The following is a 24,189-nucleotide window of genomic DNA, read 5'->3' as shown; positions in this document are numbered from 1 at the left end:
CTTAGCTTCTACAATAACATCCAATGGTGGTCATTTCCCATAATGTTTCATTATCTTCTTCTTTCCTGTCTGGAATGCTTTTGACATAATTTATTTCTCTAAAAACCTGTCAATCATTTCCCCCATTTCACCGCAGTCCCCCTCAACAGTCCTATTTGCCTGGCATTTTATTGGCATAACTAGTTAGGAAAATATCCTTACCCATTCTAGCATTGAAAGAATTGTCAGAATAAGAAGGTATTATCTGCACAGAACCTAATTTAAGGAGACAGTTCGACAGTACAGTGAATAAAGGGAAGGAATTGTAATTAGAAATTTGAATTTGAATTCTGCTTCATACATTTAAGTCACTTAACCTTCTGTGCCTCAATTTCCTCTTTTGCAAAATTATAATAGGTCTCAAAAATTTTTTCTTGACTTGCATAGAGTTTCAGAAAAGGAGCACCCCTCCCAAGTATCTGCTTATATAATCCTCCTTTTTTGAGGACTGATCAAAGGAGTGTTGAAGACACACAAACTGGTATAAAAATATTTTAAATCCGACAGGGAAATTTAAAGGAAATAGCAACAAGGGATAGATAAAACATTAATTTCAGTTTTTACAATTTTACATTTTGTCCTGATTCTTTTGCTATTCCCTTTTATTGGCAGTCTGAAATTACTGCCTAAAGCAGTATGGGTAATGTTACCATCTAACATAGCACACAATAAGACAAATGAAAACTATCACTGAGTAATTTTATGCTATAGTAGTCATGTATTAGTATATACAATATATATGAAAATTTTTTTAAGAATCTCATTTATGGAACAGGAAAATTGGACAAGAGAGTTTTTTTAAACTCTAAAAAAATTGATGTGGGGCAGCTAGGTGCTACAATGGATTAGACTACCAGTCCTAAAGTCAGGAGGATATGAGTTCAAATCTGACCTCAGATATTTAAGTGATTGTGTAATTGGGCAAACCACTTAACTCCAATTGCCTCCCTCCAAAACATAAAATTGGTGTATCCCTCTCTCACTATGGGAAAGTTTATACTTGGGATATTCAACTATGGGATCTCTGTAGACTATGTGGTTTACTACACCAGATACTGCTATCTGCCCTCTAATCAAAGCACTCTCATCACTTATAGAGTCATATTATCAAGAATCAGAAGGAGCTTTAGAGATCACTTAACTTAATATCTTAATTTTAGAGATGAATGAGTCTGCCTCCTGCTGGTAAGATAAGGTTATGGAGGCAGAAAAAGGAATTGAGAAGCTCTGAAAGGAGGATTTTGGAATAAGTAAGAAAGCCAGATAATTTGGAACTATGTTAAAGAGGATTGTACAAATACAACTTTTACCAGACTGTTTGCCACTATGGGGAGGGGGGAACTTGGTAGAAAAATGTGGAACTCACAAATTTCCAAATGGATGAATGTTGAAAAACTACCATTGCATGTAATTGGGAAGATAAAATAAAATTTCAATTAAACAAAAAAAAAAAAACAGAGACTGAATTTAGAGAGAAGTTTAGAGAACTTGGTGAGGATCTGAAGGAAAAGCAGATGAACAGAAGGACAAAAAAATGAGAAAGGTGATTAGGGAAAATAAGGATCGATTTGAAGGAGGAAAAAGACTAGAGCTAAAGAAGGGATCAAGCTACAGGAGAAGGTTTGGGGGAGGTGAAAAACTTGAGAATAAAATAGCTGTGTGACTTTGGACAAGACATTTAACCCCATTACCTTGCAAAACTCAAAAAAAGAAAAAAGAAAAGAAAAGAAAAAGAAATTCCCTATATTTATTTCTTTTAATTATTTGTTTGCCCATATTAGTATGTTCTCTTTGGAGTATCAGTAAAATTCATCAAAAGTTCCTAAAACTATGAGAATAAAGTATTAAAGAATAAAACAAAAACTTATCTTTGCTACTTTACTAAATTTTTTTACTTTTATGGCTTTTCAGAATTTATAGTTTGGTATTATAATAATATAGCCTCAGTAATAAAAAAAAAGTATTACTGATAAAATGTGTGAGAGACTCTCATGAACACATTTTAGAACCAGTAAGAAATATCCCTTACAACTCATTCAATTGGGAGCTTTTAGTTTGTGAATTCAGAGCTGTGATTGCTACAGTTGTAATATGTGGGACAGAGAGGATTTGATTCCTCATCTGATTCCAGCAACATGAGTTCATCAATGAAGTTTCTTTGACAGCTGATAATCAAAAAGGTAATGAGAAATGTGGTTCTTATTAGACTCAGCTTCAAAAGAAATGACAATCCAGTCCAACTGACATTCTTACTGATGCTAATATATCATAGTACTCTATTTCCCACTTCCATGTCTCTTTTCTTCTTCCATGGAACATATTCCTTCACCTTCCCTCTTTAGAATTCCTAGTATCCTTCAAGATTGAGATGAGTCACCAGCTCATATACAGATTCTTTCCTGGTCCCTCCAATTAAACCACGTATCTATTTTGGAGTTACATGTCTCCATTTAGAGAATGCAGAGTCTTTGATGGTAAGAATGCCTTAACTTTCATTTCCTGACCTAGCACAGTGTCTGGAACATCAGAGGGACTTTAAGGAAAGCTTATTGATTAGTTGATTGACTGAAAGCAATCATTAATGGAACATTTATACTTATGGTCTTTCTCTCTTTTGATAATGAATGTGTCTATCAATGGAAAAAAAAGCCAGTGGAGCAACAAATAAAAACACATAAACACACATACAAAACTTCAAAAGGGCAGAGATAAAAACAAAACAATAAATTAGTGAGTCAAACTAGGAGTTATTTTTGAAAATATTAATAACAAAGAGAATTGATAATTTTATATTTTAAAAAAGAGTCAGGAAAAATCAAATTATCATTGTCTCCTAAAATGTAGCACAATTGTAAAGGAAATTGCCAAAGAATTATAATACTTCATAACAGATCAACAAAATTGTTAAGTCAAATGAAATGTATGAATATTTACAAAACACAGAAAAATATAAACCAAAAGGACAAAATGAAGCAATCTCTGATATGCCCATCATGTTATTTTTTTTTTGCTTGACTATACATATTTATTACAAGAGAAATATTTATTTGCTGGAGATAATTGAGTGAGTAGGAACAAATATGCAATAAAACATCGATAACATTTTAAATGCACAGAACACAATAAAAATAACAGAAAGGGACACAAATAGAGCAATTTAGTTACTACTTTGTTAAATATCTTTTATATATAAAACATACATGGATATTTCCTTTCTAAAAGCATATGATTAAAGTTTATGTTTTTCTCATATAATCATTTTTTCTTATACTTTGTATTTTGAAATTCATATATCTAGTACAACTTGTTAGGTTCAAGAAAAAGGCAGATTTAGAACGTGAGCAATTTGTTAAGAAGATTGTATTTGAAAATGAAATATGGACTTGTATAACATAGCTTAAACTATAAGAATTTCAGGCTACTCTCATTGAAACTGCACAAAATTAAAAGGAATTTAAAATGAAAAGGGAGAAGGAAGAACTATATTAAATTTACTTATCTAGATAATAGAGTTCTTGTGAGCTTTTCACCCTTCATGGACTCATGTCTCAGATCAATCATACAACCCTACCAATCTTTGCTCTGATTCCTTTGAAATCTGCTCTCCAAAAATCTAGGGTGCATATAATATTAAGCCTATTTTAAAAATAATAATAGTATTTTAAAAAGCCTGTGCATTAGAAAGAAAGTCAATATATTCCAGAAAAAAGCCAATATACAATTCATAACTGTTTTTGTCTCTATAAAAAATGCTTAAAATAAGGCAGATCTGATTTCATACAAATTACTGAAAATTAGTAAGATGAGATCCATGATTAACATATGCTACAAATGAATGTACTTTAAAAAAACAGTGCCATTAAAAGTAAAGGAAGCTTGGGGAAGTCTTGTTTATTGAGAAGGTATAGTCATGGAAGGAAATTCAGGTACCCAAAGGAAATCCAGAGCTCCAAAGTAGGTGGAGAGCATTTGAGTGAAGATCAATGGAGGCAAACAGAAGTCAAAATGATATTGTCATTACAGTATACTACAGACCACTTGTATAGTAAAAAGAAATAAAAGAGGATGTTGTATAATCAATCACTAGCCTACCACAGAAGTATGAGATGGTAGTGATGAGGAACTTCAGTTATACAGACATCTTTTGGATCACTATCACTTCCAAAGATAGAACTGCTAATAATTTCTTAACTTGTCTTGGTGAATATTTCATTCTTCAAAAGGTGAAGCAATTAAAAAAAAAGGGAAATTCTGTTCTTTATTTGATTCTCACCAATAAGAAGGAATAAATTGCTGGGATGGAAATTGTGGGAAACCATAAAGAAGGCACAGTTAAATTTAAAATTCAGGATAGAGGAGAAGAATTCCACTTAACTGGAAGCAAAGAAATTATATTAGTGCAGGAGACCTCTCTTGTTGAAATTGCACAATTTATCTGATAAAACCTTTATTCCCAATAAATCTGACCCTAAATGCATTTCATAGTTATTTATTTGGCATAGATAGGATGCTGTACACCCTAGATTTTGGGATAGCAAATTTCAAAGGAATTAGAACAAGAACAGGTAGAATCATACATTTTAAAATAACATGAAGGTAACCAACCAAAGGAAGATGGGAACTCACAGGATGGAATTTCAATGGCCTAAAAAAACCAACTCTGATAAGGAGGAAAAGGAGATTTTTAGAAAGGCACGCAAAACTTACCAGTCAACTTGTATTTTAAAAAAAATGCACTAAGGATGGAAGTAAGAACAAGCATAGTATAGGGTGCCCCAAAATGGCATAGTATAGGGCTAACACCTGGACTGCGAAAGCTCAAAAAATGACTATTTTTTGGCAAGAAAAGTGAAGAATTAAAATGAAGGGGGAGTAGTTTTTAACTATATTAGAGAAAAGATCAAAAAAGGAAGGTCTCAGGATGAGTAGAAAATTATAAAAAACTACTAACTTTTCTCAAAAATTAGTTCCTACTTTGTTCCTTTTTTTTTCTTTCAAGGAAAATAATCTTAGGACTAGTAAGGACTTAACAATAATGACCAATAGGAAATTGATTTCCAAGATAAATAGATTGGGACCACCTGGTCCCAATAAATTACCCTCTAGAATACAGAAAGAACAATGATCTGAAATAATTGACTCATAGTCAATAGCATTGAGAGATCTTGGAGAAGGGAGAGGTGCTACTGAACTGAATGAAGATAGAAGACATTATTCCATAGTTTCATAACAATGGAAGAGAATGGATTCTATTAAGGCTAGCGAGTAGACTTAAATTCCTATAAATAGGAAATCTTCCAGAAGATATTCTTAAAAGAATGGTAAGTGAACTTCTAGAAATGGAATTGGTGATTACAAAGAATCAGCATGACTTCATCCAAAAAAAGTCATGACTCTCACTTCTTGGAAGAGAGTTGTCAGAGTACCTAGGTGGAATATGATGGTTATTTTTAAACATGACCAGTGGGTTGAGTTGTTTATTGAGCTGTACTTACTTGTCAGGAAAGGGAAGCTTCTATTGTGAGAAGACTGATAAGAAGTAAGGATAATTATTTTTTATAAAAAGATAACAGCAACAATAAAATTAAAAAGAAAAGAAAAAAATGGGTCACATATGCCAATGTGTCCCCTTGGCTTCTAAGTCATTATTTCCTCCATCAACAGGAGGTATTAGACTTTTTTTCCTGGCAGATAAAAGTAACATTACAGAGAGTTTGTGTGGATTTTGGGAAGACATTTAGTAAAGTTTCTCTTACTATTCTTTTGGAAAAGATGGAAAGATATGGGCTGAATGTTCATAAAGTTAAACACTCTATGAAATGGTTGAATGCTAACACCCAAAGAATAGTCATTATTAAATGTAATTTTGAAGAAGGCTGCAAGTAGAGAGTTCCAGAGAGTTTTGCTAGACTCTGCGCTATTTAATATTTTCATTAAGTACTTGCTTAAATTTAGAGATGGCATACTTACCAAGTATGCAAAAGTCATAAAGTTTGGAGGGAGGGGTAGCTAACACACACTGAATTCTGCCATTGGAATTCACAAGAATTTAGTCAAATAGGATTAAAGATATTTCTGCCAAAATACCCCATCAACTTAAAGTCATAAAATTGTGGAAATAGAAAACAGTGAATGGTTAGGAAGAAAGGGTAGCAAATATAATTTACTCTTTCTAGATTTGCAGTGAAAGACAAGAGATGGGGCAACTAGGTGGCACAGTGAATAAAACACCAGCCCTAGATTCAGGAGTACCTGAGTTCAAATCTGGCCTCAGATGTAGCCTTGGGCAAGCTACTTAACCCCAATTGCCTTGCAAAAAACCTAAAATAAAAGACAAGAGAGATGTGGGATGGTAGCCTGAGAGATAAGAGAATAAAGGGAAGGTTTTTTGAAGTATAGGTAGAACTTCAGTATATTTGTAGCTCACACAGTTAAACTGGTAAGATGGGGAGAGAATGTAAGATGGAAACAGAAAAAATAAGGAGACAAGATCCTAGAAGACATGAGAGAAGAGAAAAACCATAATAAAGAATCTCTTCTTCCTCAGAGAGTAAAGAAAAGAAGAGAGGTGAAATGTTCAGTAAGCAATTATTGATGCTGAACTGAAGCTCAGAAGGAGAGACAGGCAGGATCTAAAGATCTGGGAGTACTCTGTAAAGAATAATCATTAAACCCCCAAGAGAGCATGTGGAATACCCTCAACTAGGGAGAGTCATATGAGCTAACAAAGGTGATTGAGAAGATGAGAGCTTCACAAAACCCAAAGTGGAGAGAGCTCTTAGGAAGAGACCTTGGTTTACAGTGTTAAGCACAACAGATAGGTTGAGAAGGATGAAAACTGAGGAAAATGTCAACAGATCTGGCAATTAAGAGAGTCCTGATGACTTGGTAGAGAAGAGTTTCTGCTAAGTGATGTCAGAAGTCAGATAGCAAAGGGTTGATAATTGAATATTAGAAGTATCAATAGATAGCTTTTTTGAGAGTTTGGGTTAAGAAAAAGAAGAAAGTAGTTTTAAGGGATGGAAAAGTCTAGTGAAGGAGCAATATAGTACTGTAACTTTAAAAATGAAATACAAATTTCTAGGGTTTTGAAATATTCAATCACTGAAGATTTCTTAAATGATCACTGTCCAAATAATTTTTTTCTGAAAATACATATAAAATCTGATGAATTTTTTGAAGAACAGAAAAATGATGAAGACACAAAGGTTAAAAAGGAAGTAGAGATAAATTAATGTTTCTGAAATCTTGGCTCTAAAGAAGAAAATTAAAATACACTGGAAGAGGTGTAAGGGAGAAAAACATACCTTGTAAGATGTAGTTGTGTTTAATTATTTTGTTCCTTTGTTCTAAGATTTTTACAGAGACGGTGGAGGATGGGGCAGAATGAATAGGTTTCATTCTTAGACAAAGTGGTAGCATCTATCTTAGTATCAGGAATAAATGCAACTCCATAAATTTTGACTGAATTAAATGGAAAGACAACATGATTAAGTAGTTTCGGAGAGGGAAGACTCAGTTTCATACTCTGCTGTTCACTCCCCATGTAATCTCAGGCAAATCACTTCTTTTCTGGGGCTGTTTCCTCTTATGCAGAATGGGGTGAAAGAATGGCCCTAGATCTCTAAGGCTTCTTCCAGATATAAATCATATGATAAGATCAGGAGTCACTAAAGATAGATATTGCATTATTCCATATCGTTGCCGTCAGAAAAGCAGACCCAGAGAAGAAATTTTCATCAAACCGACTACTGAGTTTTCTAAAATGTTACTTTGGATAGATTAATTCTAAACTTACTATTCATGAATAAGAAATGTGAAATAATTGTCCAAAATGACCCGATTTTCCATTCCCTCATATAAGATCATTAAAATGGATTTTTATTACAAACCTAGCTTTTTCTTTATCTTCCTCTTCTTGAGTAGCATATACTTTCCACTGGAAATGTGCAATGATATTACTTCGGTTGTGAATACTTATTGATCTCTGATTGGATAGAGATATATAGGTTTTCTCAATGGTCATGGAATTCTTGTCCAGTCTAATATTCATGTCTGCACCAGCTCCATGCAAGTTTACACCAACCTTTTCCCCTAGAAGGAAGGAAAAGAAAAACATGAATTCTTTTTTATTTCTATCCATCAAATAGCAGATATATAGATAAGCCATGGAAAAAAATAAATGTAAAATGATTGAGATTGGAGCTAACAGCTAGGGAAATCAGGAAAGGTCTCTTGAATAAGGGAATAAGGTTTAACACAAGGTAGAAGAAAACATACCATGAGTGTATAAAACCCTAGGAAAACTTCTAACCTATGGTTGCCTGAATTGAGCCAGAATTCCCGCCTATCAAAAACCTATTCCAGCAAAGACATTTAATCAGAATCTGACTGAAAAGTAATTGAAACATGCAATGAATAATTATAGCAAGTGACTTCTACCTCAGAACTGCAGAAGCAATAGGAAAAATGTACTACCAAAACAGCTAATGCAGGTATACCAAGTAAGTTGGTGATCTCCTAACATTACTCAAGCAAGGTCAAAATCTCATGCAGCCTGAAAAAGGAAAAAGTTCCCCCAGCATGATCAAAAATCCCTGGGATGGTTGGAAATCCATAGAGAAAAACCTTGGAAGCCTTGGGAGCATGAGCAAGAAGTATAGTAAGTAGCATTCAGACCAGAAAATTCCACATATTCCAAGGTCCCTGGTTTTGTCCTGAAGGGACCCTGAAAACCTTCCATTACTATGAAGTTCAAAGGAGGTCAGCTCCGAAAACCACATGACCCCAGCTAAGACCAAGCAAGCACAGACTTCCACCCAAAAGCATGGTAGGTTACCCTGGCACAAGGCCTAGTTCAGAAAATAAAGTTGGAGAAACGGATCAACCAAAGAAGACACTGAGTAGTATATATTTTGAAGATTTAAAACTATTTTAAAAATTCAGTCAAAAAGAATAAAGTTACTTCATACAACTGTAGACTAATGCTCAAAGGAGAATATAGATTTTCCACAAGGACTACATAAATACCTACAACAAGTGAGGTAAGAGATTATTAAATTAAAAATTCTAGAAAAAAATTTAGAGAACAAATATATTATAGAGTAGAAAAAAATTATCCAGGTAAAAGACTCCTTGGAAAGAGTATAGGGGAAATAAAAATCACTAACTCCAAGTCATGATAAGAAATATTAGAACAAAATCAAAAGACTAAAAAACAAACAGAAGAAAATAAGATAGCTGATATAAAAATCAACTGATCTGGAAGACAGTGGACATCATGAGTCACGTGACTTTTTAAAAGCCTGGGTTCTGTATGTCAAGAAATCATAAAAGAAACCTTACGAAGATCTATAAGAACCATAGAAGAAATGAAAATTGGGGGGAAGGGGAGAGGGGGGGAGGAAAATCCATTAACAATTTCCAAAAAAACTCCAAAAGGAAAAATTTCAGTACTGTCATAGCCAAAATCTACATCTTCCACATTGAAAGAAAGAAAGAAAGAAAGAAAGAAAGAAAGAAAGAAAGAAAGAAAGAAAGAAAGAAAGAAAGAAAGAAAGGAAGGAAGGAAGGAAGGAAGGAAGGAAGGAAGGAAGGAAGGAAGAAAGAAAGAGAGAAAAGAAAGAAAAACAGGGGCAGCTAGGTGGCACAGTGGATAGAGCACCAATCCTGGAATGAGGAGGACCTGAGTTCAAATTCGGCCTCAGACATTTAATAATTACCTAGCTGTGTGACCTTGGGCAAGTCACTTAACCCTATTGCCTTCCTTAAAAAAAACCCCAAACAAACAAAGAAGAAAAATAATCATCCAAAAAAAATTCAAGAGACAAAGGAACCACAACTAGACTCACACAAGACCTGGAAACTTTTACCATAATTGAGAAGAGATCTTGGAATATCATTATTCCTAAAGGTAAAAAGTACAGGTTTGCAAGCCATGAAAAATGTACTCTGCAAAATTGAGCATGATCCAAAAGAAAAAAAAATGACTTTTAAATAGAATAGAGGACCTTCAAGCATTCCTGAAAAAAACGTTCAGAATTATAGAAATGTAAATATTAGGTCAAGAAAAATCTAGAAAGATAAATTTATATGAACAATTAGAATGAGCCATATGAAGATTCTAATAGGAAAAGAAGAAATAAGTGTCCTTTCAAAACCTTAATGTCTGCAAAGTGAGGAAGCTAAAAAAAAAACAGGGTGGGGGGGAGGATCTGAGAGTGAATTTGCTTCTGTTCCAGAGAAAATGCAGGGTAAAAGGAATACATGAGTACATGAATACATGAGGGTACCCTCCTTAATTGGGAGATTGTTGAACAAATTCTAGCATATGAATGCAATAAAAAATTACACTGTAAGATACAATAAGACAATTTATAATAGAAAATCATATACATATATAAATATATATATGAACATTAAAAAATTATAAAAGATATCATTTCAGAGAAATCTGGTTATTGGGGACCAGTGTAGAGTGGAGCTAGAAGAACAAGGACATAATTTTTAGAATGACAACAACATTATAAAGGAAAAAAAACACTTAGAAAGATATAAGAATGCTGATCAGAGCAATGACCAACCATGTTTTCCTATAATGAAGCAAGAATTTGTGAAGCACTTAACTCAGTGGCATATAGCATTAAAATTATCATTCCCTTTCTTCCTTCCCCATCCCCATTTCTTGTTAGAGATATGATGGAATCAAAACACAGAGAACCATATATTTAGTTTTGGTCATTCTACAGTTCTCTTTTGCTTGTTTATTACAGGGTATTTTTTCTCTCCACTTTTAATTCTGGTTAGGATGAAAGAGGTGAAGGGAGTTGCAAGTAATGATACTAATAAAGAATATTAGTGAATTTTTTAAATGCAAATAAGATAACAGAGGAAGTTAAAAACAAATAAGCAAATAGAATTGTATAGCTTGGAGTAATGTGTACAATGTATTATTCACCTTTTTTAAATCCATGTATCTTCTTTTTGTATTCTATGTACATAGAAATGCATGGTTTGGGTATTTAAAGTTGGAATAAATTTTTTAAAAGGCACAGGCATTGACAGTATGTCCTATATTTGGGCAGTAAGTAAGCCAGTCTGACTGAAACACAAACTGGTGGGAGAGAGAGAGTAATATATAATCAAGCCTGAGAAGAGGGACCAGAACCATACTGTGAAGATCTCTGAATGATAGGCAAAGAAATTATTTTTTTACCTTAGAGGCAGTAGGGAACCCCTGAAGCCCCTTCAGTAGGGGAGTAGCATGATCAGAACCAACCTTAAGAAGTTCCTTTTGACAGCTGTGAAAGATGGATGAACTGAAGGGGGTACAAACTAGATATGAGCAAACCAAATATGGGACTATTGCAATAGTCCAGGCAAAAAAGAACCTGAAAGATATTGCTCAAGGTATGGAGTAGTGAAAAGAGGCAGACTTGGCAATTAATTAGTAAGCAGAATGAACAAGAATGAAAACTGACGGATGACTTCAAGGCTATCAACCTAGTTTACTAGAAGACTGACTATGTCCTTGGCAGAAATGAGAAAGCTCGTTGGGAAGGGAGAAATAGAGGAAAATGTGGTTTTTGGACACGATGACTTTGATGTCCCCTTAGGACAACCAGATGAAAATATCTAGTAGGAAAAATATCAAATTTAAATTACTTAAATTAAAACTAGAGCCACTAAATTCTGTGTCTCCTGCTGGAGACATATTAAGTAGAAAATCACAAATAAACATCATCTGTGCTGCACTGTATTTTCATTATTTTTGTCAAATGTTTTCCAATATAAATCGGTTCTGACCACACTGGAGAATATTGTATGGTGTTGGCATATGGATGGTACCTTTGGTCTGACAAGGAGCTGGAGATGCAGGAAGGATCTCAGAAAAGAGATCAAGATTCGCTTTGTAAAGATTATAAGCAAATCAATAGGAGGCGATGAATTCTTGCACTGATATTAATTAGGGATGTTTACTTAAAGTTTCCTTTCTTTACTTGATCATAGGATCATAGAGCAGAACTAGAAGGGATATTATTTTAGTCCAACATCATTTTCTAAATGAGGAAAAATGAGACTTAGTGAGAGGGTAAGTAGTATACTAATGATCACATAGCTTGACCCCCAAATCCAAGACTCAGTCTAATACTCCTGATTTGATTTGTCTCCAAAACAGGAATATGGTAGTTTTTCTTCTCAGTTTCTGAGAAAAATTTGTGCAGTATGGGGATCAGCTACTCTTTATACATTTGATTAAAATTAACCCATAAATCCTTCTTGGCCAGATTTATTTTCTTTTCATTGTTCCTTTATAGCTTGCTTGATTTTTTTTCCTCAATAATTGGGTTATTTAAGATTTCGTTTTCCTAATTTGATCATTTTGATATTTCATTTTGCATTTCTATACACAATTTTCCATTTTTTAAAAAATTCTCAGTTACTTGTAAATTATAATTGTTGTTTATGATAATAATAATAATAAATTATATGGCGGCAAAACTGAGAAAAAACATTTTACAGATTAAATTATTTCAAGTTGATAGATAAACACTTGATTAAAGTGACTAAATATGCCTGACAAGATGTGATTATTCTCTTCAGGAAAAATAACAAAAGGATAAATGGGGGTCTAGAAAATCTTTTGTACACCATTTATTGATTCAATTGTGATCTCTAAGCTATGGTTATCAATGACTATTGGTTGTTTTAGACTAAGACAGAGGAAAATCAGCTCCTGGATATGCTGGACCTTTAAACACCTAAATCTTGATTAATTAATATCGGAATAGAGGTATGAATTAATTATAGCAACTTATCACTGAGGAGTGTAGCAGGGGGTGGGGGGGAGGAGAGAAACTATTGTCTAGAATAGAGAGCAAAGCTAACAGAAGTTTTAGAAATTAAAGAAATAATTAACATTTTTTTCCTCAAAGGAGACCAAATACAGCACCTCTCAATCTACGTGGGTATCAAGCAAAAGTTGACTATAAGGGTTAACTGATGCCTTGGAGCAGGCTAGGGATCTCATAGACACACTGAGGACCTCAGATATGGATGGCTACGAATTTGGGGGTACTTCCGGTGTTCAGTGAGACAAAGCAAAAGTTATTGTGGGTCCCATGATATCTTAATATGTAAGAGAAAATATTCTGCACTCTAATTAATGATAGGAACAGGGCAAGTTCTTTCATCTAACTGTAGGAATTCTAAGGATTCCTACTATACCAGATTTGTAGCAATATCTCACAGCAGCAGAGATCGTGATAAACATTCCTTGCCTTCCTGTGCATTGGTTACCCTTTAAAAAATGAGACTTTCATGACCCAAATGCAGACAAAAAATATTTACTGGGCAGCCTAATATGAAATAACCCTGGAAATCTGTATTGCAGGGGACTGTGAGTTCTTTTGGCCCCAGAGTGTTGTTCTTTGAAAGGCCCTATTAGCCATCCATCGATCTGCCAGCACAAGAGTACAAATGCTGTAAATCATCAGATCTTTTTTCCTTTTCCAATGAGCAATTGAGCCTGTTGATTATCTACTTTTTCAAGGGCTCAAATACTGAAGTGTTTAATAAATAATGTTATGTCTACAGTAAACCCAATATCACTCCTAACCTCCTAAGGACACCATACTAACAAAATATTGGGTATACAATTACTTCTCCAAGTTAAAAATATATGCATATATACATATATATCTCAGTTGCTGCCACTCCTAATTCAGCATTCAGCACTGACCTTCTTCATCAACTTTTTTTTTTTAGGTTTTTGCAAGGCAATGGGGTTAAGTGGCTTGCCCAAGGCCACACAGCTAGGTAATTATTAAGTGTCTGGGGTCGAATTTGAACTCAGGTCCTGCCTCCATCAATTTCTTTCACTCTAAATTCTCTCTACTCCATAATCCTCACTACCCACCAAGATGTTTCTTTCTTTTCATTCAAAATTATCATTGGACTTTATCATCTTGCAAAAATAAATCCTTATAAAACAAACTGGATAGCCACAAAATCACCGACAAATACACACAACCCCTTTTTTTCCTGTCCATAAAAAGTAAATGAAATAAGAAAAAAAGAGCCAAAGATGTACCTAAAAGGGAGCATCACCATGAAAATTACTTAAAATTAAATGAAAGAAAAGAGGCTATTTTTAGGTCAGAGTGAACTTTGGCTTGGTATTAGTGCTTTAGTCTGCTCTGAATTCTTTAGGGTTTGCTATTGTGGTGGTGTTTTGCAATATCATAATAGACTGGGAAAATGAAATGACTAGGATTACATTGGGGAGAATAATAATAATTAATTACAACTAATATTTATATAGCACTTAATGTGGGAGGCAAGTGCTGTTATTATTTCCATTTTACAGTAGAGGAAACTGAGGCTGAGAGAAGTTAAGTGACTTAGCTAAGATTACAAATCTGACAAGCATCTAAGGCTGGATTTGAACTCAAGTCTTTATGAATACAAGTCTAGCAGTATCTAAGAGACACCCAGCTGCCCAAGAGAAAGGTGGAAGAAAACAGCAAGAACTGAGGAAGGGATGGGGCTGAAGGAAAAATCGTAGAAGGGAGAATGAGGGCAAAGAATACTGCATTTGGAACAAAGGCTCTGGATTCAGATTCCAGGTCTGCAACCTGCCCTCTACTCTACCTGCTGCCCTGCCTGGTTTTAACTCCATGAGGAAAGATGCTTCTGTTAAATTAGAATTTATGGAAGCATATTTTATCATTTAGAATTCATAATTCATCATTTACCCCTGGGTCCCCAGGGTTTAGCACAGTGCCTGTTTATTGAATTGGATTATATAACCTCAGGCAAATCACTTAACTTAATCCTCAATTTCCTTACTTGTAAAATCCTCTTGGGGAGGGGGAATGAGTGGGTTGAACAAGACTGTTTTCTGTCAATTCTAAATTTTGTGATCTTATAATAAAGGCTCTATCCTACTGAAGAAGTGGTCATCCCTTGCCAATTTTGCTGATAGTCACCATGATATAAAAAATATAGTAGACTAAGACATTTTTCTCTGATCCTGACAAACTCTCAAACAAAGCAAAACAGAAATTCTATGCCAAAGATAAAACAATTTCAACTGTTTCTATGATCTAGGATACCCAAAATTCAATAGAAGGATTTTTTTAAAAACTCCAGTTTATTTTATAGATAAGGAAACTGAGGCCAATAGGGTAAAATGACTTCCCCAGGGTTTTACAACTGTGTCTGAGGTGTCTGAGTCCCAATTTGAACTCAGGTCTCCTTAAGTACAGGTCCAATGCTACTCTAGCAACGCCAAGCTGCCTTGAATATGAATAAAGATTTCAAAAAGTTAGAAAATGATTTAACACTTGACGAGACAGAATACTCTGTGGAATCATAGGAGAATGTGGAACCAACACTTAGTTCCTGAGTGGTTTGGAAAGAGAAATCAGAATTTATGCCAGCACAGGAAAAATAATGAACAGAATGGAAAAACTAGAATCTGCAATGGCAAGTCTTACCAAAGAAACAAAAGAAAGAATAAAGCTTGGGAATGCAAATAAAAGATGAAAGAAAAGAAGCAAAAGAACAAGAAAATTAAAGGAAAAGATACTCCCTTTGCTACAAAACATACCCTACAAAACATACTGATCTGGAAGTCAAGATTCAGAGACAAGCTAAGGCTCATAAGTAGATCTCTCAAAGGAATACAATGGGACCAAAACAAACAAACAAACCCTTAAACCTATAATAAAGGAAATAAAAGAATTGCCCAGAATTCCTGAAGTTCCAATTGAAAGTATTCACAGATTTTCTCCAAGTAAAACAAAACAAAACAAAAAACAAAAAACAAGGCTGCAAATTCAAAGATATAGGGGTTAAATGAAATTCTGAAACAAGTTCTCCCATCAGGAGAAAGACTCTCAAATCCAAAGGAGAGGGTATTTGAATAAAGCAAGACTATTCCACACCCACTGGAAAAAGTTGGAGGGAATGCAATAATGTGTTCCAAAGAGCATAGGAGCTCAGGATGAAACTTTCAGTAATAAAGAAGAGTTAGAAAGAAAACCAGAACAGATGAGATTATTTGCTTCTCAAATATGCCAATCACCAGATGATTAAAGGTCATGAATCAGAGAATGAGAATCTAGAGTAAACAGAAAAAGGAGGGAGACAATGAAGAGAGAGGAATTCTTTTTGGAAAGGGGGTATAACAAATGAAATATTAAAAACTATTGAACAGAACTAGCTGAGGGGGAGGAGAGAAGGAGTAATCTACATGATTGAGAGGGAGAAAAAAAAAGATGAGAACTATAAAACCAGATAAAAGGAGGATTAAAGAATTAATAAATAAAAATGAGTACATGAAAATAAAAAATAAAACTAATTAAAATAAATAAAACTAATAAAAAGGGAATGGAATATTTAATGAGAAGGAAGAATCAGTGATGAGGGGGAGAGAGCCAATGGAAAAACAAGGTCACCTTTTAAAAAGATTAAAGGAAAATTATACTATGATTATACAAGAAGACAGGGGAAATTTTCAGTTGAAAAACTCTATTTAGAAATAGACAATTACAAATGCATAACATATCTAGGGATTAACCTCCCAAAGCACAAAAAAGACTTGTATGGATTCAATATGAACAGTTCCTTAAAGAATTAAAGAACAACCTAAATAGCTGAAAGAATATTCGGTGCTCAGAGAAAGGCTGTGTCAACAAAATAAACATTATAATACTACTAAAATTAATGCATAATTTCTATGGTATACCATTCAAATTACCAAGAAGATGTTTTTAAAAATAATAATAAAATTCATTTAAAATAACAAAAGATCTAGAATATCATGGGAAATAATTTTTAGTTTGTTTTTTTTTTTTTTGCAAGGCAAATGGAGTTAAGTGGCTTGCCCAAGGCCACACAGCTAGGTAATTATTAAGTGTCTGAGATCGGATTTGAACCCAGGTACTCCTGACTCCAGGGCCAGTGCTTTATCCACTGTGCCACCTAACCACCCCTCATGGGGAATTATTTTTAAAAGGATCAAGGGGGAATAGTTTTTCCATACTTCAAATTATGTTATAGAGCAGCAGTGATCAAAACCATTTAGTAGTGATTAAAGAATTGAGAGATCCATGGAACAGGCTAGACAAGGGAGATTCAGACACAATATCAGAAACTATATGACTCAGTGTTTGATAAAGTGGAAAATTTAAAATTCCCAGGGAGGTAAGAGAATACAGAGTATAATTCCAATCTCATATATTTGGCACTTACTAGCTATGTGACCCTAGGCAAGTCAGGAGGAAAACTGGAAAACAGTGTGGCAGAAACTAGGTTTAAATCAATATTTTACAGCACATTCTAACAATACATTCTAAATGAATACATGCTTTTAATATAAAATATAATATTACTTAAAATATTAGAAGACAAACATTTCCTGTTACTTTCAAAGCCATGGATAAGAGATGTGTTCTTAGCTAAACTAGACTGTAGGCAATTGCAAAAGATAAAATATTTAACTTTGATTACTTGAAATTAAAAAGGCTTAGACAATGCATTTAGGCTAAGAAAGGAAATGGTCAAATGAGAAAAAATATTTTTTATCAATTATCTCTGATAAAGGTTTGGTATATAAGATATATATATACATACATATATATATATATATGTATATATATATATATATATATCATTAATAGCCATTCCCTAATAGATTTATGGTCAAAAGATAAAAACAAACAGTTTTTAAAAGAACTGCAAAAATAATTCTTTTGTGGTGAATAGGAATTGTAAATTGAAAGGGTGCCCATTATTTAATTAAGGGAATGGCTAAACAAGGTGTTATATGATAGTGATGAAATATTAATGTTTTTAAAAATGACTAATAGAATAGAAAATGAAAATGACAAATATTGGAAAGGATGAGGGAAAATTGTATACATTAATATACTGTTGGTGGAATTGTGAATTTATAACCATTCTAGAGAATAATATGGATCCATTGCCAAAAAGCTATAAAATTGCATACTCTTTGACCAAGCAATAACATGACTAAATCTGCATTCTAAAGAGACCAAAGAAAAAGGAAAAGAATCTATATTTATAGGAAAAATATTTATAGCAGCTCTTTTTTGTGGTATAAAAGAATTGGAAAAGGAGGTGATACCTAACCATGAATGAACTAGTCATAGTATGATTATGACGGAATGCTATTGTGTTAAAAGAAATTATGAGCAGTATACTTTCAGAAAAACCTAGAAAGACTTACATGAACTGAACAATATTACAACAATAATCAACTGTGAATTATTTCACTATTCTCAATGATCTAAGATAGTTCCAATGTTTTGATTGTTTTGATATCATGATCAAATATGCTATCCACCTCCAGAGTGGATACTGAGAAAGAACTGATGGAATATGGGTGCAGATTGAAGCATCTTTTTTTAACTTTATTTTTCTTTGAATTTTTTTCTGTACTTTCTTTCCTAGCATGCCTACTAAAGAAATATGTTTTGCATATATTATATATATATGTATATATATATATATATATATATATATAAAATCTATAAAAATTGCTCACCTTCTCAATGAGAAGGAAGGAGAGAGGAAGAAAGGAAGAAAATTTGGAACTTAAAAAAACCCAATGTTAAAAAATTTACATGTAACTAGAAAAAAATATCTTTTGAAATATACTCTATTGTGTATCCATAATATGATAGATATGCTTAGGGACATGTGCAGATACTAATTGACAATTCTAGACAAATATAAATTCTAAAACCTTAGGAATGTACTTGTAGATAGATAGAGATAGATAGATATATACAGATCTATACACATATTCAAGTGTGTATGTCTATCCGTGGATGAATAGATAAACAATATTGTCATGAGTTAAATATTTCCTAGCTTTTAGTCCAACAGTGACAACAAAGAAAATCACTATCATTTGTTCAGGTCAATATAGTTCTTTTCTGGGAGAAATTATAGGTACTGAACTAAGATTAAATGACTTGTAATGGATCATGCAAAAAGAAGAAATAAAAGACTTCTAAGAATTCCACATTAAAAGAACAGAATGCAATTGGAACTTTGAAATGCAAGCATGAATCAAAAAGAAACCTTAAAAGGTAAATTATTTGAGCAATTAGATGAACTGTATGATAATAAAGAGCTAAGCATTCTAATAAGGGAAGGAGAAAAAAAGTGTCCCTTAATAACCTTAGTTACTTCAAAAGGTTTTGAGGAAAATTAATATGAAATAACAGACAATCTAGGGGTAAATTGGTTCTGTTCTAAGGAAGAACATGGAGAAAGGGAATGGAGGGTAAAGGAATATTTACATCAGTGTAGAAAGGTAGAAGAAAGGTTGGAAAATATTATTTCTCACACATGAGATATATGAGAGGAACAATATGCAAACAGAGGAAGGGGTATGTGGACAGGCTTTAGTCAAATCTCACTATTGTCTGAACTGAACAAAATACACACACTTGCACTCACACACAAAAAATTTAGCATAGTAATAAATCAACAAAAGAAAAAGGCAAGAATAGGAATAAGAATGATAAGAAGAGTTAAAAGGAAATATCACAAGGGGCAGTTACAAGAAAAACAAACTTCCTGATCCCAAAGTGGGAATTAAAAAGGAAAAAAAAATGAACTGGGAACTAAAATGGCAACCCATTGATTGTGGCATTGCTGAATAATTTTTATGCTGTTGTTGCAAATAATGTAAATAATGGGCTGTAAAGAAATGATTTAGGCAATTTTAGAGAAATGTGAAGAGTGGGTATAACTGATGCAGAATGAAGTGAGCAGCATCAAGAGAAAACACAGTCCCTGCTTTCAAGGAGCTTTTATAATGAAGGTACCAAAAATTAAAAAATAAAAAACTTTAAAAGATTTAAAAAAACTTTGATCAAAGCAATGATTAATCTTATCTCCAGATAATCTATATTGGTTCATGTTACCCACCTTTCGATAAAGAAGTGAAAGTCTCAAGGTGCACAAGGAAAAACCGTTTTTTGGACAAAGCACTGTGTGAATTTATTTTGCTTGACTATGACCTTTTTATTTATTTTTAATTGGATGGAGGGTTGGGGGGGGAGGGTGATGGAAGGAATAGAAATGGGGAGCTACAGGCAGCCAGGTGTTATAATTATAGCAATGGACTTGGAGTAAGGAAGATCTGAATTGAAATCCCATTCTCAACCCCTTGCTAGTTGTGTGACTCTTGACAAGGCATTTAATCTCAACCTCAGTTTCCTCAGCTATATAAAGAAAGTAACGATAGCAACTACCACACAAGATTGTTTAAGGATCAAATCACTAAATCCACAAGCATTTATTAAGGGTTTGCCAGATAGGAATTTACCTTCTTTTTAGGGAAAACAACATATAAAAAGGAGTTGAAAACTGAGAGAGTGGGAAGAGAGGAAAGAAGACCAGACACGTCAGAGCATCATGATGAAGATCAAAGAGTCATAAGCAGGCACATGTAATGAATATAGATTTTATGTAAATATTTATAGACATACAAGATACATACATGGTAAGTTGGAGATAATCTCAAAGGGAAGACACTAGCATTAAGGGGGACAAAGACAGGATTTTTAAAAGGAGAGATGAAAAGAGTAAAGGATGGCCAGTCAAGGTCCTTCCTCAAAATAGAGAATCCAGGAACTCACCCACCAATGGGATGAGGACCAAAAGGTGAGAGTGATCTTCCAGTGTGAGAAAGCAGCTGGAAAATGGTATAAAATCAGATCCCATCCTTTTAAAACCTGAAAGTGTTATTATTGTGCTGAACAGATTGAAAAAAGAGGAAGGTCACTGAAATTTTTAAGAAATACACAGAACAGAATCAAAAGAAGAAAGCACAAAAAAGCAAGTTAGTTTTGAAAGCAATATGGTGAATTTTTTTGTATACTTCTTTCAAAAGCAAGAGATAGGGATGAGACTCATGGTCTCATATACAATCCTATTTTTGTATTCTTTGTATGTGGAAATGCTCTTTTTTGGTATTGAAGTTCAGATTAAAAAATTAAATTTCATAAATAAAACTTTTAGTATTTAATGGCATTATTGTGCTCTTGTTAATATATAGAAATCTGCACTTCTTTCAATTTTATATTATATATTACCAAGCAGTAAAAATAATTTGCACCTAAGGAGAAAAAAAAGTGAAAGAGGAGGAAATGGAGACAAAGCGAGTGAAAAGTTTTTTCTATACTGTCAAAAGAGGATTTGTTTCTTAAAAATGGAGGTAACTTGGGTGTGTTTTGTCAGCAGCAGGCAATGAGACAGTAAATGAGAAAATTAAAAGATTAGGGAAGGGAGGAAAATAATTGTCCACTCAATATAATATATTTGAGGAAACAGAAGGGCATGAGATCAAGATTACAAGTTGAAGACTGGCTTTGGTAATGAGAACTGCTTCTTCACTTTCTTATTGGAGTAAAGGAGGTTATATAAGAGGATGGTGGCAAGGGGTTTCAAACTATAACGAAAAGGAAAACAGCGAGCTCATAGCAAATGGCTTCAATGGACTAGGTCCTCTGCTCATTTGTGGAATGAGAATAAGAGATTGTGGCAGTAGCAGCACAATATGGGAAGAGTCAGGAGCAATATCAAAATTTAGTTTAAACAACTATAATAATAATAATAATAATATGATAATAAATTCTTAAAATTACTATATCTCACCTTATTTTACTTTGTGGGGTTTTTTGGTTCTTTTAAATTACCATCCTTTAGAGAAGGAATTATCTTACAGGTTTTGAATATTTTACTATTATAAGTGCTGCTATATGTAGAACTAAAATTTCAATTACTTATATATTTAATGACAATACATTATAATACCTTTGCTGAAAAATTACCTGCCTAAGTCTGGTCCCTTAGTTGAAATGAGAAGCTTTGCAAAATGCTGAACAAGGGTAAAAAGAGAAAGATGATTAAGCTGAAAGCAAAGGTATGAGAAGGTAAGAAGTTTGGGGAAAATGTGCTCAAGAGAACAAGTTTAAAAGGTGGTATATTTTAAGAGAAGACGGAAAAGGGAATTGTCTACAACTATGCAACTTCTACTAAAATGCTCCATATTAAATAAAAAGGATAAAGGTTATGTCAACTGTAACTATTTCCTGATTCCCTATGACTAGTAAAGCATTGTCACCTCCAGAATTCGAATTCCTTTCCAATGATCTTAGAAGAAGGTCCAATATTAAATGTCCTTCATGGTACTGAGCAGGTCAGTAATAAGCAATTATTTTAAGAAAAGTTTTCTGAATTTTAGTATAAACCAGAACAACAAATTAGAAAGTCAGTTAACCAGCCATATTGATTACACTTTTGTATTCTCAATTATATGGAAATTCCCTTCAATGATGCAGATTATAATTCATCTATGCCCTTCCATTCTATGTTATGTAGCAAGCTAATCATGTCCATTACAGACCATTCCCTTTGAGTAATCTTTAACTGCAATTCTTCAGAGAGTATTATTTCATGGCTTGAAAATATCTAGCATCATCACAAGAATATCTTAATAATCATCTATTGATGATAATGGAAAACAGAAAGAGAACTAGGAGGAGGATAGGAAGAGAGAAGAAGGAAGGAAGGAGTAGAAGGAGAAGGAAAAAAGGAGGAGGACAAGGAAGAGGAGGAAAATGAGGAGGAGGAGTAAGAGGAGGAAGGGAAGAGAAGGAGGGGAAAGGATAAGAAGAAAGAAAAGGAGAAGATAGAGAAGGAAAAGATAAGGAGTGAAGAGAAAGGAGAAGGAGGAAAAGAAAAGGAAGAGATGGAAGAGAAGGAGGAAAATGAAGAGGGAAAGACCCTTTGCTACAAAGGAGGTTAGGAACTTATAAGAACACTTATAAGAATTTTATATGAACAATCCAATCTCCTCTCCTTCTCTTCTTCAGCTCTAAGTTCAGTTCATTTTCTATGCACAGCATCTGTCTCTGATAAGGATGTTATCTATTATTACACTAGTAACAGAGTTGAATTTGAATCCAGGTCTTCCAAATGCCAAATTCCCACTGTACCATACTGTCTATTCAAATTAATAAATACCCAGTAGTTTCAAAAGGGATGAAGTATAATGAAAGGGGTGCCATAGGAGGTAGCATTTAAGCTGACTCAACTAGAAATATGGATTGGAGCCAAATTGTTTCTATAGTGAACTACAAAAGACTTAAGCTATTTTTAAAATATAAATCAGGGTCTAAAATATTAGCTGTAAGATGTTAATTTTTGGCAATTTTTAATTGAGACAACATTAAATTAAGACATTTTTCTGAGGAATGCAAACATGTTGGCTGGCATATGATGACTACTGTTTAAACACCTCATATCAATGAGAATCAGTAGAGTAATTATTAATCTGAAGCATGGTTTCTGGAAACACTAGGAAAGCAAAGACTTTATTGAAATATCCATGGCAAATTTCTACCCTCCAATGAAATCAATCTACATTTCAGAGAAAGACAGAATGATGCTTATTTAGTGGAACAAAAAATGGGAAAAACTAATGATCATGGTTGCCTAGGATGTTCCATGGTTAATAATTCTTAAGAATTTATTACTATTTGGAGACTTCTGGCCAAGATGGCAGAGAGAAGATGAGCACAGTGCAAAATGTTTCCTGATCTTCCCTCATATATGATATGAAACAAACCTCTTAACAGAAATCCAATCTACAAAACCCAGAAAAAAAGGCCAGGAGAAGAACATTCACTTCATCTTTCTTCTGAGATTGTGGATGAGTCTGGGCATAAAGGGCAGACTCTGCTAGGAGCACAGTGAGGCAGGAGCCCAGGAACCTGAGGTCCCAAGAACCAGACAAGCTTGATCAATAGCAGGGTTAGAGCCTGGTCGGCCACGGGGGCATGGGCTGACTAGGGAACAGATGCATTGTTGTTGGCACTGACCATCTGGAACTTGCTGACAGGGCTAGAGGGAGAGTTCCAGTGCAGGAAAGCTGAAGGCATTGATCCCTGGGCTCCTCTGGTCAAGAGGAACTCAGAGTCCAGACCTTTATTTCCGCTGAAGCCTCTTCCCATAACAAACACAATCACAGTCCACCTCAGCCCAGGCTAAGGCCCAGCAGCAGAACCAACTCATTTGTGAATAGGGAGAGTGATGACCTCA

The 24,189-nt window shown here is 33.9% G+C and overlaps 1 protein-coding gene across 13 annotated transcripts in view; it reads right to left on the bottom strand.

Moving 5' to 3' along the window:
- HYDIN (HYDIN axonemal central pair apparatus protein) overlaps window positions 1-24,189 on the bottom strand; it is a 509,309-nt gene that overhangs the window by 277,852 nt on the left and 207,268 nt on the right. For all 13 annotated transcript variants that reach the window (XM_074199124.1, XM_074199133.1, XM_074199118.1 and 10 more), the window contains one exon: window positions 7,932-8,133. In XM_074199124.1, the coding sequence (XP_074055225.1) occupies window positions 7,932-8,133 (202 nt within the window). The remainder of the gene's footprint in view (window positions 1-7,931; window positions 8,134-24,189) is intronic.

The sequence above is a fragment of the Macrotis lagotis genome, chromosome 1, assembly GCF_037893015.1.
Source record: "Macrotis lagotis isolate mMagLag1 chromosome 1, bilby.v1.9.chrom.fasta, whole genome shotgun sequence".
NCBI classification, from domain to species: Eukaryota; Metazoa; Chordata; class Mammalia; order Peramelemorphia; family Peramelidae; genus Macrotis; species Macrotis lagotis.
This window is presented reverse-complemented; position numbering and strand designations above follow the sequence as displayed.